The following is a 15,839-nucleotide window of genomic DNA, read 5'->3' as shown; positions in this document are numbered from 1 at the left end:
TCAGAATTACAACACGACGCGTTCAGGTACAAGGATCTTGACTCGGGAATTGTATCTCTAATATCTCAGGATGAGTTACTTCTAATGGTCTCTATACTCAGCTGTGTCTACACTCAGTGTGTGAATGTGTAGGTGTGAGCTGCAGTTTAAAAGAGCTGAGGTCCATCTACCATTTCATTATGTTTTGCCCCGTCAGACTTGCGAATCGCCACTGTATGTAAATTATACTGAGTTAAAATTAGAATAAAATTAATAAGGCTTTATTATTTGTTGGAAAACTAGACGTACGGAACATTACTACGATGTCTATTTTCTGTTAGTTTCATATTTTCTCTGAAAAATTAAATCCAACCAAAACGTAAAAACGATCTGCATAAAGATGTTCAAAAGTTTCTTAATCAAATAGTTACAGTAGAGACTTATTTACAGATGTTATTTTTTTTTAAGGGTAGTATGTGTACGTTTTTACAACTTTGAATCCAAACAATTTTAGTCTATTGGAATTAAATGTATTTATTAGACGGGGAAATATGCGCATACTTCTCGCAACATAATTCCCTCGAAGGTTCTGTCGAAGCTACTTCCGGTTAGCAACCAATCCACCTTCTTGGTTGCCATGGGGCCCCTGACAACCAGCGTTACCTCCTTCATGTTTACAGGTTGCCTCTCTATCCGCTAACAAGACAGTCAAAGCATTAAGAAGACTTATCGACATTTGTCTTTAGATATTTAAACGTTGTTTTTCACGTTTTAAACGTTGTTTTGCAGCAGACAGATATTTCTGTTTGTAGCGGATTCTTCGTTGGAGCTAACGCAGCTTAGCACAACCAGCTAGCCTACCGACTGATTCACTTACAGCAAGAAAGTTGAATATTGTACAACATGAGTGAACAGCTCAAGTTCATTGCTGAACAACTCAACAAGGATCCGTTCAGGAAGAACTTTAACCTCATCACGTTTGACTCTCTGGACCCGATGCAGCTGCTGCAGGTTTTAAACGACGTCCTGGCTGAAATAGACCCCAAGGTGAGCCACTTTACATCATACTGACAGTACAATAAGTTCATTTGTTAATCCCAACACTGCTAACACCTGTGTTCAGCACGCTTTAGACATCCGTGAGGAAATGCCTGAGCAAACAGTGAAGAGGATGAGCTCTCTGCTGGGGATGCTGAAGTACAAACCTCCTGGCAGCCTCTCTGATGTGTAAGTCTCCAAACTGTGTGATGAACTCTACTCTGATAAACGAGGACATTTATGTTTCGCCCTGGAATAATTACTCAAATATTCATTTTTGGTGACTTTTTCTGTGGGTTTGAATCTCTCACCGGCTGGTTCGATGACACTCACGTTTCAGTCTGTGGGGTTTTAGGGTTAGATGAATATTCAACATGGCCTCTGAGGCTGCAGTAGCTCAGTCTGTAGGGACTCGGCATGGTATCCAGAGGCTCGTAGGTTGAAGTCCCAGTGGGGGCCAAATCTAGAAATTTCTTCCTGCGCACTGCCGAGCTGCCATTAAGCAAGTCATTGAAGAAGAACATCAGTGAAATGTCTCTGTTACAAGTTATATTTGAGCTAGAAGTTGATGTGCACTATGCTTATTAATATAACGTGTCTCAACATTAACAGAACATATTTAGTTATGACGGCAGGTCGGGCACTTCTTTTGTTCCTGAGTAGTTCTGACTTGATCAGGCGTTCACGTGCATTTAACAACTCAGAAACAAATGAATGCAGGGTGAACAGCTCCAGGGGATCGCCAATCACAGTGGCTCTCTGATTGGCTGATTAAAAACTGAGGCAGTCTCTTTGGTTATTTGTACATGGTAAAGATAATCCAATACATTTGTCAATGTGTGGGAGTCTCTCTCCTTGCCATTAATTTTTACAGCTTATGACTCATTTGTCAGTGTGCTCGTCTTTGTCTCATCATGATGTGCTCCCTTCTCTAATGCAGGAGCAGTTTTAGACAAGGTCTGGTGACTGGCAGTAAACCCGTGGTTCATCCAATCCTCCACTGGCTGCTCCAGCGGCTCCCTGAGCTCAAGAAACGAGCCTATTTGGCTCGATTTCTAGTCAAACTGGAAGTGCCTGCAGAGTTCCTGCAGGATGACGTTATCAACGACACCTATCACCAGGTTCTCAATTTATCAATGACATTTCAAATCATAGTGATTGTGTTTTAACAGGCTTAACGGACTATGTTTTCATGTTGATGTTCCAGTATGAAGAGCTGGTGGAAGGTTTTAAGACATACCACAAGGAGTGTGAGCAGTTACGGACGTCCGGCTTCTCCACAGCAGAAATAAGAAAGGTGCAGACAGCATCACTTTTTGTTGCACGCTTGTACTGCCAGCTGTAAAGCTGTCACATGCTGACATAATTTATTCTCCTTCTGTTTCTATCCTAACGTAAAGGTTATTTACCTTCTGAAATTAAATCACTAACTCAAGAATTCCTCTGAAACTACAGGACATCGGCTCCATGGAGGAGGAGAAGGACCAGCTGATCAAACGTGTGGAGAGACTGAAGAAGAGGGTAAGGCCGACCCGTTCAAAGAGGCCCTCTCAGCCATCTAAAGCTTGACAAGCGTTAGACCTCTCTGAGGAATGAAAACATGACCCCAAACATAAATTATCAGCCTCTGGTTTAAGACCTGACAGGAATCTGACAAGCTGCAAAGCTGCCTCGACAAGGCTGTGCAGTAATGAGGTGCTGATGTGACGGCTCTTTCTTGTCGGCCCCGCCATAAAGTGAAAGCTGACTCCGTGAGAGGTGCTTGGTTATTTCTGCTGACCATGTGAAGCCTGCTGCTGAAAATCCTGATGTGACTCTGTGCATCCACTAGGTGGAGTCGGTGGCCAGCCATCAACGGATGCTGGAACAGGCTCGACAGCTGCGGGTGGAGAAGGAGAGAGAGGAGTCACTGACTCACCAGAAGCAAGAACAGAAGAACCAAGTAAACACTTGACTGTTAGTTTATTTGATCCCCAGTGGATGTAGCCTCCAGCTCAGCTCGTCTTCCTGCCGTGTCTGAGCTGTTCCTCACTCTTTAAGTTCATGTTACAGCCTCGACCTTTAGTCAACTGCAGGAGAAATCGACTTCAACATTACGTTCATCTTTTCAATGTAATGTTTAATGACTTTAAACCATTACCTTGCTGCGTATTAGCATGCTAACTACCGTAGTGTGAATAAACACTATTATTAGCTTATTCAATCTATAGCTAACAGGTCAATAACCCTCCTAATTCCTGATTATTGACAGTCAGCAGGAAGTTGTTGAACACGAGTTATGATCTTGACATGATTTGTTTACTTCTACCATGTGAGGGCCAAACTAAACAAGACCAGTATAAGACAAGACCAAGACATTCAGGGATCCAGACTGAGTCAAGACCACGACCCAGAGCTGAGCAACACCATTATTATCACTGGAAAATCCTCATTGTGTGCAGGAGGCGTGTCACCCACTTCGACCGTAACACCAGGAAAGTGGCGGCTGTAACAATTAGTGGAAAACCAAATTATGAATTAATTGAAGGTAGTAGTTCTTTTAAAAAAGAGGCGTGGTCTTGATTTCAAGTCTGGAGTCCGTCCAGTCTGAGACTGAGACAAGGATCCAGAAGCCAATCACACCAGAGGCTGTGACCACGTGAATGCTCCTGTATCGCCTGTCGAACGATCTGTGTGTGTGTGTGTGTGTTCAGCTGTTCCAGGCAGAGCAGAGGCTGCAGAGATCCCAGCAGCAGTTGAAGGATTTGCGTCAGTCTGCATCAGATGCCAATCCAGAGAGTGAGTCCACACCTCCAGCTGCTGCGTCTGCAGGACACAGCATTCACAGGCTCTAATTGTACTGATCTTTGATGCTATAATGGAGCTTATCGTTTTGTTCCTTCTTTTGGCTCTCAGTGTGCTCTTCAGCCGGGGGAGAGATTTACACATTTGCAGCTCCTAAATTGATCTATGCAGCTGCACGATTTACTCTGTGTATGTCATAAAAAGTACTCTGATGTCAAACACATGTAGGACAGTAACGTTTTCAATACACATTCAATACAGGTGTGCTTCCTCATACCTAGAGTGACCTTGCAGAGTGATCCGAGCTTGGTCTTAGTTCCGCTCTCCGTCTCTTTCAGGCTTAATGAAGAGGCTGGAAGAGGAGATCAGAATCAACTCGTACATGGTCTCTGAGAAACTCCCCAAAGAGCTGCAGGCTATGAGGCGTACAGTCCAGTACCTGCAGAAGATCGCTTCCGAGCCCGCCATGGGCCAGGCCGATCTCCAGGAGCTGGAGGACCGGGTCAGGATCCAGTTCTGGGTGTTGCATGAGAATACCTTAGCGTTGTGAGTTAGTGTGTTTACTCTGTATGTGCTCTCGGTTCCACAGATTAAAGCAGCTGATTCTCAGATAAACCAGCTGATTGAAAAGAGGATGATGAGAAGCGACCCCATGGACGACAAACTGGCCCTGTACAGACAACAGGTCTGGACTCTTTTCTTCTTCTTGTGTGACCTGGGTGCCGTCTGTCCGGCTGTTTGATGCTAAAGCTTCCCTGTAGATAAACAAACGGATGAAGTGTTACTGACCAAAACACAAAACTCTGGTTTCCTCTGAGCTCCAACAGACGTTTTTCTTGTGACATATTTGAAAAGAGAATTTATTTACATTTCTGTGCACTTGCAGGAAGTCTCCTCCCTTAAGTCTTTGTTTGCGTTTGGCTGCATATTTTGCATGTTGTTCCGCACATGCAAAGACAGACAAAACAATGACGCATCGAGTTTAAGGGCCGAGAGTCCTGAGAAAGATTCACCTCGAAAGTTTAAACATGTTTACGTGAGTTAGTCGATGTCATGGAGGAATAAGAAAGCAGATGTTTGTTGTTTGATTGAAATCGACCCTGCTCTGTGCCAAAGACTCCCTCAAGTCCAGACTCCTCGGACTATGGTGGCCCACCTGGGCCTCTGACTCGAGCGGGGTGGCCTGACATTTTTTAGCACACACACAAATGTACCTGTTTTTATTTTTAACCCTTCCATCCCTGTTGGAGTTGAATATCCTAAAAATATATTTTTAAGCCCCGCCTCATATAAGATCAATAGCCATTCATAGATTTGAATTTTTGGCGTGGCAACTGGGGTGGCTGATTTCAAGGGGGGTCTGGACCCGCTCTCCCCCCCACCCCCCAACCCCCCCTCAGCTTGAGTCTTTCCCTCTTTCTTGTTTTGAACAGTTTCCCACCCACTCTTAATGTTTGTCTCTGTGATGTCATGCGGCTCCGCCAGGCCTCCATCATCACTCGCAGGAAGGAGTCGAAGGCGGAGGAGCTCAGGGAGGCCAGGGAGGATCTGGCTGCAGCAGAGAGAGAGCTGAGGCAGAGAAGCAGCCAATCACAAACCTCAGATGGTGAAGAGGTCATCCGGGGCGATGAGGTACAAAGTCACAAAATAATCCCTCTGTACGTTTCAGTGCTGCGATGGCAGAGAACAAGATTCTGAGACAGCTGAAAGCCACTAAAGGTAGAACGTTCCTCGCAGAACAGCTGCGTTTGTCATCTGAGGACACACTCGTAGACGTTCTAAAGCACAGAGAACACAAGAGGCTATTTCTGCTCTTATCCAAACAGAGCGGCTCACTGTCTAACGTTACTTCTCCCTTTTCACTCACTCTCCTCCACATTCCCATGCAGAGCTCAAAATAGAACACAACAGAGAAGAACCAGATCGAGGACCTGAAAGAGAACCTTTTCACCCTCAAGAGAATCAGTTTGCTAATTCAAGCCAGCTGGAGCTCTTTTTAAAAGCGTCGTCTTTATTTGTCATGACGTGGACCTTCTGTCTCTGTCAGACACACGGTTCCTTTTATCACAAAGACATGATGACATGACGTAATATAACATACACGCTCATACAGCTAACATGTCAGCCGAGCTCAGAATCATGTTTACCATCAATAATAAATAAGAATCAGCGCTTTACCAAAGAGGATTGGTCGACCTTTGGGTATGAATGAACGGACGAGAGGAAGCTGTATGTAGAGACAAAGAGGCTGCTCGCTTATCAGCCTGCTCTGTAGTTTTGGGCCATCAGCCACGGTGGAGATGATCACTTTATCGGAGGTATTTTCCATTCTGCTGCTGGTTATGTGTCATCACATGCCACCCACCAACTGCAGGCTCTCTGTGAGGGGAGGGGGGTGCAGTTAGTGTATCATCCAGCCCGTCCCACCAGCTGTGGTCAGGAAACAATCGCTGGTTGCCTCCTTTTAGCCGTCTCACGTATAGAAAGAGAAACTGTGTGCTGGCTTCTGTCTTCACAGTGACGCAGACGGCTCTGTTGTTGAGGGAACACTCAACGCCGTGTTAATTCCTCTCTCAGCCATGTCTGCCCTTGATGTCCCAAAATATACAAAGAATAAATGTACACACACACACACGTGAAGCTCCACAGATCCCAGAGGACATGCAGCACATGGTGTGATTTCTGGAGCTGTTCTCCTGTGTGCGTGTTCATTTATAGCTGCTCTTCATAGTGGAGGAGTTTCATTGTGTCCCAGCAGACAGTTGGGGCGGGGAGTGACTGCACATCCACCAGAAGTGCTGCTTCTGCCAGATGAAGCTGTTCGCTCTACATAGCTGGCTGCGAGTCTGAAAGGATCGAGTGACTGTTCCAGGTCGTGGCCCGGCCCGCTGCTGTCACTGCTGTCCTCTAATCCCGTCCCTCCCCTGGATCAGCTCTTTGTCTTCTCCTCCCGCCTCTCACAGTGTCTCAGCTGTGCTGGACACTGGCTGTCAAGTCTGCACTCTCTTCACTAAGAGGCTAATTAACAACTCTTCCATTTCATAACATGCATCTCTGTGGGCTTAGCTGTGCTTCAAAGGAACTCGTGTTGTAATCAGGAATCATGACACTGTCCATTGTGCCGCTGCGTGGTATACACACACGATGCTGAGGGTGGCGTGAGAGCTGGGACACATGTAAATCTCAGGACACATCATCAGTGGTGTGAATCAGGAGGGGAGACCAATCATCCGAACAAACATTGAGTCAAATCAAGTTTATACAGCACATTTACACCGGCTTCAGCTGACTACAGGCACTCAGACAGACGCTTACCTGGACTAGACCTAGTCAAAGAGAAACCAAATCAGTAAAGTAAGTCATGGATTTGGACCCAGAAGAAAGAGTCAGGGACTCGTCAGAATCATGAAACACGGGGCTCCTTTGAGTCACGGGCTGCGTGTGACGGGTTAGTTGTACTTCTGTAACCTGCCGACAGTGATCACCTGATTACCGTCCATCACTTGTTCACCTCAATTTGACAAAGCGTTGTTTTGACTTGACCTCCTTGAAACTTTGTTTTTCTTTAATGTTTGGGATGTGTTCTTGGATGTCCACGCAGCAAGAGCTCAAACTGACCCTACCGGCGTGTAGCCTAGCCGAGCGCTGAGCTCAGACTGCGATCCTCCTGCTGCAGCTTCTCAATGTGTGAATACAGCAGCAGCAAAAAGCTAACCAGGTTGTTGTTGTTATTTAGAAGCTGATTTTTTTTCTCTGTCGTCCAAAGATGAAACGTCTGGTGATGAAACTGCGCAGCAAGGTGACCCTGTACAAGAAGAAACGTCAGGAAATGGCCGAGCTGAAAGCAGAGTTCGGGGTCCTTCAGCGTACAGAGGAGATTCTGAAGCAGAGACACGAGACGGTCCAAGAGAAACTGGTAACTCCTTACACACCATCACATTCTGTTTCTTCTGTTTTTGGAGTGGCTTCACGGCGGTGCTGTGATTAGTACAGTGAGGAGGTTGCTGGTTTGAATCCCCAGTTGTATGTTCTCCTTGTCCATGTGTGGGTTCTAAGACATGCTGGTGAGTCTGGATGCATGTTTTTTGGGGTGAGTGGGGACTTCTTTTAGATACAGACAGGACATGCAGTAAATGGCGTCAGTGCTGGAAGTCTGCAGCCAGTTTGAAGAGGACTGTAATCCACGCCGTGTGCCACCTCTTTTCAAACAGCGTGAAGCACAAGCAGATCTGCTTTAATTCTGCAGCTCAAGCAGTCGGTGATGACTCTGTTAGTGGATGTGAGAAATCTTCACTTTGGATGTTGCACACTTGTTTCGGTGCCTAAGTGCTCTTTAAGCCCTCTGGGCCCCCGTGCACTTACCCTGAACCTCATCGCCTTGTGCCGCCGTTTTGACTTCAGCTCCCCATTCACGCCATCTGCGCTCACAGAGAAGTGATAGAAGCTTCCTGGAAAACGGCTTCACGCCTGTGTGCGCTTCCAGCACCTGTTGATAAACTGTCTGACGCAGGTTGAGCTGCTATTTCGGATGTCTGCCTCCCTCACTTTGTAAAGCAGAGAAAGTTTTCCCTCTGTTCCATGCGTTTGTCCTTTCCTCTGACTGAACTGTACTTCGTTTAAACCATGCTCAGAAAGTCGAGTGCAACCTTTGATGGAAAAGACTAAAAGAGTTTTTTAGGAAGAGTCGTCGTCTCTCACCTGCAGGTGGAGGTGTGACCTGAGCACACAGAAGACTAGAAAAGAAACAAGTCCAGTCATTATTTGGAGTTACTTGTTAAATGTTTCAGTAGATTATTGTTTGATTTCTTTGTTCGATCTTTTGAGTTATCACGTGTCTGTTTTGTTTTTTAAGCAAACTCTGGAAGCGGAGAAAGGCATAAGTGGCTACAGCACCACCCAGGAGGAGCTGGAGAGGGTGTCAGCCATCAAGAGTGAGCTGGACGAGAAGAAGGGCCGCACGCTGGACGACATGTCTGAAATGGTAAATGTATCCAAAGACCGATGCCTGATCCACCTCCATCCATCCATTATCCATACCGCTTTTCCTGTGTGGAGCTGATCCACGCTGTCATTGGGCGAGAGGCGGGGTCACACCCTGACTGTCCGATCGAGCTGATGTGAGCACGCTGCACAACGACGCCTCATCTTCCACGGTCCAAACAGTTCGTCAGTTTGGCAGCTTGTACATTAGGTGCTCACCGGTCGAGTCCGTGAATCCGACCTGCAGGAAGAGCCGTTCACTGCGATGTGGATGTTCACGCTACAAAGCTGTGAAGCTGAAGGGAGCCGCTCCTCTAATGCAGAATATCTTTCAGTGGACTCCGGCTCTCAGACTGAACCCAAAGAACTTAAGGCTCATTTATTCAGGTGCACCAATTTCAATTAGCCTCAGGTGATTAGTATGCGCCAGCATGGAGTCCACTGGATGATATTGTGAAATCTATAATGTGTTAATGAAGCCTTCTGATTCGTCTTCTTCTCCTGAGAGCGTATCTTTCACCTGACAATCCGTACTATCTCCATCCTCTTAGACAATCGTTAGTCCAACGACCTGCTGTGGACATCACTCTGTTTGACTTCCTGTGTGTGCTGTCGGCTTTGCTTCCACAGGTGAAGAAGTTAAACTTTCTGATATCGGAGAAGAAATCCGCTCTGGCACCGATCATTCAAGAACTACGCTCACTGAGAAAGCAGAGTCAGGTGAGCATCAACTTTATTATAGACTGGCACAAAAACCAGGAAGTGAGTTAGCGTGTTAGCGCCATGGGTTCCTAACCTCTAAGAGTCAATGTGGATTTTGAATGTGTTTGTGTTTAGACGCCTGAAATAAGGTCTGTGGTTAACACAAGATGAAGAGATGTTGATGTTTTGTAAGACGAGATAAACTAGTTAGCGAAGACCCCACTTATACATTTTAAAGTTTTTACGCAAACTGTAAACAGCGGTTGCTAACGAGTAGCTAACTAAAACTACAGTGGTTGTCATGGAAACGTTAAACGTCATCACGCCAGGAACTCTCTCCCTAATCCTCCTTACAGCCTCTAGTCATGTTTTTCAGTGCTCTCGTAAATATTAGGTTAATAAACAACTTATTAATCTAATGTTTAGCTAGCTTGTCAAAACTACTGATTAGATCGATGAAGCATAACGGTCGTGACGTCATTATAAATCGACCGCGGTGTCGTTCGCTTGTAGCATAACGTTAGCTTCTTACTTCTCTGAGCTGCATTAACTCTTCAAACTTCATATAAATGATGTTCATCTGTAAAGATTATCCTGCTGAACAAAACAGCAACGCGTCAGAAACGTGTGTTTGACACAGAGATTATTTTCTGCAATGATCCAAAATCCAAAGCAAAAATTCCACAGGAGAATTCTCGTACTTCCTGTTTATACGTATAAAAATACGTCCTCACTATTCCAGTCTTTAACATCTTATTTCAAGAAAACATCCAATCAAACAGAGATCAGCAGCTTGGTCAAGTTATAATGAGGAGCTTTAAGGGCCCCTCCTCCAGAGGGGGACTCTGGCCTGCACTCAGACCGCTCCAGGACTAACCGGCCTGAGCACGGTTACCTACACAACGTCCTAATACAACACAAGCATGGCTTTACGTGATCATGACGCGTGCCTAGTTTCTGCAGGTCGGAGAACAAAGCAGAGAACTCTGTGTCTTATTTTGAGTCATGTCAGTCGGAACACAGCGGGACTTCTCCTTGATGGAGGCTTTCCACGTTGTGCACCGTGGCGAAGCTCACCTCTTCCAACTCGGCCAGCGCCAAGGAAGAGTACGGAGCACACCCCCCCCCCCCCCCCGCTTAACACAGCAAAAGCATCCAGACTGGGAGGTCAACACAGATAGTTAGCATGTTATAAGGAAGGATATCATTTAGCCAGTGTGAAATAAAACTCTGATATCCGAAGCACAAACTCAGTGGCTCTTTATTATCTGCCTGCAAAGCCACGAATACTTAACTCGTGTGTTGACTGTAAACATGCACAGGGTCCATTAACCATCATTTACATCGTCCATGAATCAAAAGCACAATGAAGGGAAAGCCCCCCCACACACACACACACACACACACACACACACACACACACACACACACACACACACACACACACACACACACACACACTCTGAGCTAAAGCAGAGGATTACATTTTCCGACATGTGTTCCCAGAATCCCTTTTCTCCTTTACTGGTTAATGTCTGCTAATGAAGCGCTGCAACAGGAAGACATAAATAGACGATGTCAGAGCGAGCTGTAAGTTTAACCGCTCAGACGCCGGCTGTGACGCTGCGCTGAAGGGAAACAGCTCTGACAGTGTGACAACAGTGGTGAGGATGCTGAGTTCTATGGATTTGGCCTCCAGTATATTTAACAGCCTGTCACTCAGTTCCTGTGTTTGGATTCTTATCTCACCAGGAACTCAGCCAGGAGTACAAGGAGAAGAGGGTGCAATATGAGAGCTGCACTGCCGGTCTGGAGAGTAACCGATCTAAACTGGAGCAGGTATCGTCTTTATCACACGTGTGTTTAAATGTGTCTACACGGGGAGCTGTGGTTTGATCGCTCCGTCTTTGTTCTGCTTTCCTTTGGACAGGAAGTGAAAGCATTGAGAGAGGAGACGGCACAGGAGGAGAACAGATATCATTACATCAACTCCATGTCACAGGCAAGTGTGTCATACTGAACTTTAAAGGGTTAACCTCCACGGGGCTCTGCAGGAGAGGAGGAAATATTGCAGCGCCCCCCCCCTACACCCACTGATACAATAAACGCCATCGCTCTCTGTCCTTTTCCAGATCGTTGAGAAGCAAATGGAGCGGGCAGCCGACGAGATGAAGGCGTACGTTTCCTCTGATCCGCAAGAGAAGAAGAAAGCCATCAGGTGAGCGTGCTCAGCCTGACGCGTACCTTTTTCTTGTTTCACTTCAAGGAGCGTCTTCAACGTTTCACCACACTGTGTAGGCGCCGTCAACATGTGGACTCACCTGCTGCTTCCTTTGTAGGGAAGTGTACTTGAAGAACATCTCGGAGCAGGAGCTGCTCGGCAAGGTGAGAGCGTGTGCTGAAGACGTTCTCGTCACAGTGATCAGTGTTACCGCTGTTTCTCACCTCGCTCGTTGTTTGTGGCCTCCAGAAGTTACGCGAGAAACAGAAGACGGTGAGGGAGGGCCACGCCCCCAACATGGAGCAGATGACGTTATGGCGTGACCTGGAGACGCTGATGGAGTGTAAGAGGCAGTGCTTCATAAGAGCTCAGAGCCAGGCGTCTATTGGTCAGGTGATCCAGGAGGGCGGAGAGGATAGGCTGGTTCTGTGAGGACACGTTCAGCCACAGTGAGCCGCAGCGCATGTTCACTACCACGTTGTACTCTTTGATCAAGCTTCATGTGATGTTTATACGTGTATGAGGTCCACGCTCGTGCCGTGAGAGGAACCGTTAAAAACACAACACGGCGTCAGAGGCGTTGTAAGACACAGGTTTTCACTTTCTCTCGCCCCAGGAGACGGCGTTTAGAATACACATCCATTCAAAGTGTTCAAAGATAACAGCGTACAAAGTGCTGCACTCAGGCCGAGGCTGCTCTCTTCTATTTTGGGAGCCACTGTCGTGACCTTGGTCAGGGTGTTGGGAAACACTCGGACCCCCCTCAGCTTTGAAGGGCGCAGGTGAAAAAGTCTCCACAGTCTGCCTGTTTCTGTTTTATGTCCTAAAACAAATATGTTCATTGTTCACAGATGTTGACTGTCAGTCTTTCTATTAAACATTTAATAACCGTGTGTCATGTTTCATTCATCTGTCGTCCACACTCAAACTCTCTGATTTACAAGTATCTCTTCATTCACAGAGTGCACGCGGCACGTTTAATACGGATTCTTCCAGGTCGATGCCTTCGTAATAAAAGTACAATCCTGTGCTGAGGTTCAACATTATGACTAGACGACTGTAGCACACGCCTGGTGTCCATGACGACACTCCAACACCTCCTCCGCCGCACGCCACTCCTCTGAAACATCTGACGGTGATACTGCAGCGAGGGACGGGAGCTTGACCTGCTGCCCTCACTCCTCTGTTGAAATGTGGGCTGCCCTTAAATTTTATTCCATTTGTTGTGTTTTGTTGAGTTGAAGCAGAACGATGTGGAGAGGCGTCTTTTCTTTACACTTATCAGAAAACAACAAGCTGCTCCTCTCAGGAAAAGTAATACATAAAGAGATTATTGATCCTGGGGGAAATTTAAAGCCTCCAGTAGCTGCTTACAAGACACACCACATCAAAGCTGTTACATCCACCTGCAGCCCCCCTCCTATATTTATTTTTATTAACCACGACAAAGATTTACAGAAAGCCCTCCAGGGATCAAGATTAAACCTGTTCTATTAAAAATAAGACGCGTCCCAAGAATGTGTGCAGAAAAAAAGACTGCTGGCAAAACTGGTATAGAAACAGATGGATGTGTTGGGTGTGGAAGCTTCTCGGTCTGTAGGGACTTGGGTTGGGAATCGGAGAGTTGAAGTCCTGGTGCGGGTCAGGAGGGAAATTTGTCTGGTAGCTGGAGAGGTGCCAGTCCCCTTTATGAGCACTGTAAAGGTGCCCTTTAGCAAGGCATTGACCCCCCCCCCCCCCCCCCCCCCCCCCCACACCCACCATCTCAGGAGCGCTCACTGTGAGCAGCCTCCTCACTCTGAAATTCTCTCCATCAGTGCATGTGCATAACGTTGTTGAGACCACCAACCGAGTCAAGACCAGGACCATAGAGATCAGTGAGAAATGCTCGTCCTTGTGTGCAGGGCGCGTGACTCACTCAGCGTCACACCGGGAAGGTTGTGGTCGTGTCCCGGGGGGTTCAAGGTGGGCTTGACCCGTCTTGATCTGAGGCCAACACAAGACTGAGTAGAAATACTTGCGTGTGCTTGAGTCTTGAGACCAGACCCATTTCGAGTACTTCAGCACGAGTCCACAGGATGCCCTGTGTCCGTGCGCGCGTGCGCGCGTGCACGTGTGTGTGTGCGTGTAGCATGTTCAACAACAAAGTGTAAAACTTATGTCCACTCGTGGGAATCATTATTCATAAACCAAGTGTGCGGACACTCCATCCCATTTAGCAGACGCAGAGAAACGTGAAACACAATAAACAGAATCGCTTCATATTAAATCGGGAGCGTCTGTTTAGAGCGAACTTAAAGAGGTTTCAGGCTGTGACCTGTTTCTCTTCATCTTCTTACTTTACTGTTTCCTTCTCATTTCTCGTGTTGTTTGTGTCCTGGCTGTTTGTACTCACTTTCTTGAGTTTCCTGTTTTTCATGTTCTTCAGGGGGCTTATTTTGTGATCGTGCCCCAACGTCACACCTGAGAGCTCAATCACCTCCTGCTTGGGCGCTCCTAATTATCTGGTATGTATTTAAAGGTCACATACTTATGTATAAAGTATAAATACACTCCAGCATGTTTTTAGTCTACAAACCCAAATGAGAAAAGATTAAGCTTGTTTATACAAGACGTTCAAATGTTGACACCACTTAAAGGCCACATATTCAACTACACTCCAGCATGTTTCTCTAACTCTAACATGTGTCTCTAGTCTGTCTACAAACCCCCCAATGATGAGAAAAGTCCATCCTTGTTAGAAAATGTGTCCTCAAACAGGCCGTTTGGAGATGTTCCCTTCATGACATCACAAAGGGCAGTAGCCCCTCCCCCAGGTGGGTGACACTCCCACAGCTAGGTGTTTGTTCTGCCCTCTGAGTCTGCCTTCTCACCGTAAACAATAGGACATGGAGCCAGAAAGCAGCGAGTACACCCGAGCCCTTCCAGAGAGGGGGCGTGGTCAGACACAGCTCATTTACATATTTAAAGCTACAGACACAGAAACAGCCTGTTCTGAGCAGGGCTGAAATAGAGGAGTTTATAGACATGATCAAATACAGGATCAGAGTGGATTTACAACAACACACTTCACACATGATTTGAGGAGATCTAAGAGTGGTTGAAGAGGAGAATCTGTGACCTGTGTGCTAAAGACAAACACACAAGCAAGACAACTTAAGACCCGTCTTCAGACTACATTTTAAAGGTCTCAGTCTCATGTTGGGTTAGAAAGCATTTTATTCAGTTACTAGCCGGACTCCAGGTTTTAAATCAAGACCACCACTGATTGGCCATTTTTCCACTTGTTAATCTAGCCACTCTTGATTTCAGAAATGGATAATTATACCTCGCAAAAAAGTAACACTAATGTTTTTATAAAGCAATGTCTCCTGGTCTTCTGTAGGATCAGTAAATCTTTAGTCAGGCTGTGTGTCAGAGACACCTGAGACGTTGATGTGACTTTATGATCTCTACTCTTAAACTTCCTCCATTAAGAAAAGCATGGGAACCTTTGAAGTGTAAATGAGGTGGTAATTCAATAAGACACAAGGGGCCTCTGTGTGTGCACCTGATCATGCTTTTATGTTTGCACCTCAAAGATGTGGGAGAGAGGTGACGTGATCACTCCTTTGGAAAGCTGCCTTTCATTGTAGCTCAACAGAGAAACACAATAAATAAGATAGAAAAAGGCGGCTGTGGACTGTATGTCAATCCAAGCTGCTCCTGCTGCTTCTTCAGAGGTTCGGCGGACATTTTTGATTTTGGAATGAAGGACGGATGGTGTAGCTGACCAGATTGACAGATGGGTGGGGCGTGACCGTTTTTCCCTGCCTCTGCTCCAGCTCTAAGCCTGTCGTTAGGTTGACTGAAGGTTAGGCAGCATTTCCAGCCTGTAGACCGCCATCGATGGGACTCCAGCGCCCCCTGAGGAGCAGACGTGTGACGTCGTTCAAGCTTCGTCCAGTAATATTTACAATCAACAGGAAGACATGCTGGAAAGGGGCCACAGGCCTTGAACCTGGACTTCCCGCTTTATCAATCTGCGTATGTGGCGGCTGTGGATCAGCGGTAGAGACGGTCGTCTCTCACAGGAAGGTCAGTGGTGTGAAAACGATTCGAGCTGTCAGAAAACTAGAAAAGAACGACACAAGCT

The 15,839-nt window shown here is 46.5% G+C and overlaps 1 protein-coding gene across 1 annotated transcript; it reads left to right on the top strand.

Moving 5' to 3' along the window:
- The first annotated feature begins 583 nt into the window (after positions 1–583).
- Positions 584–12,597, top strand: ift81 (intraflagellar transport 81 homolog). Its single transcript, XM_079361130.1, has 18 exons — positions 584–1,026; positions 1,103–1,206; positions 1,958–2,138; positions 2,225–2,314; positions 2,473–2,538; positions 2,849–2,959; positions 3,711–3,795; positions 4,140–4,303; positions 4,391–4,486; positions 5,287–5,433; positions 7,568–7,717; positions 8,654–8,782; positions 9,412–9,501; positions 11,236–11,322; positions 11,414–11,485; positions 11,616–11,701; positions 11,823–11,868; positions 11,954–12,597. The coding sequence occupies exons 1-18, from the start codon at positions 883–885 to the stop codon at positions 12,134–12,136; spliced, it is 2,031 nt and encodes a 676-aa protein (XP_079217256.1). The 5' UTR covers positions 584–882; the 3' UTR covers positions 12,137–12,597.
- Positions 12,598–15,839: the final 3,242 nt, after the last annotated feature.

Source organism: Symphodus melops (assembly GCF_947650265.1).
Source record: "Symphodus melops genome assembly, chromosome: 1".
Lineage (NCBI taxonomy): Eukaryota > Metazoa > Chordata > Actinopteri > Labriformes > Labridae > Symphodus > Symphodus melops.
This window is presented reverse-complemented; position numbering and strand designations above follow the sequence as displayed.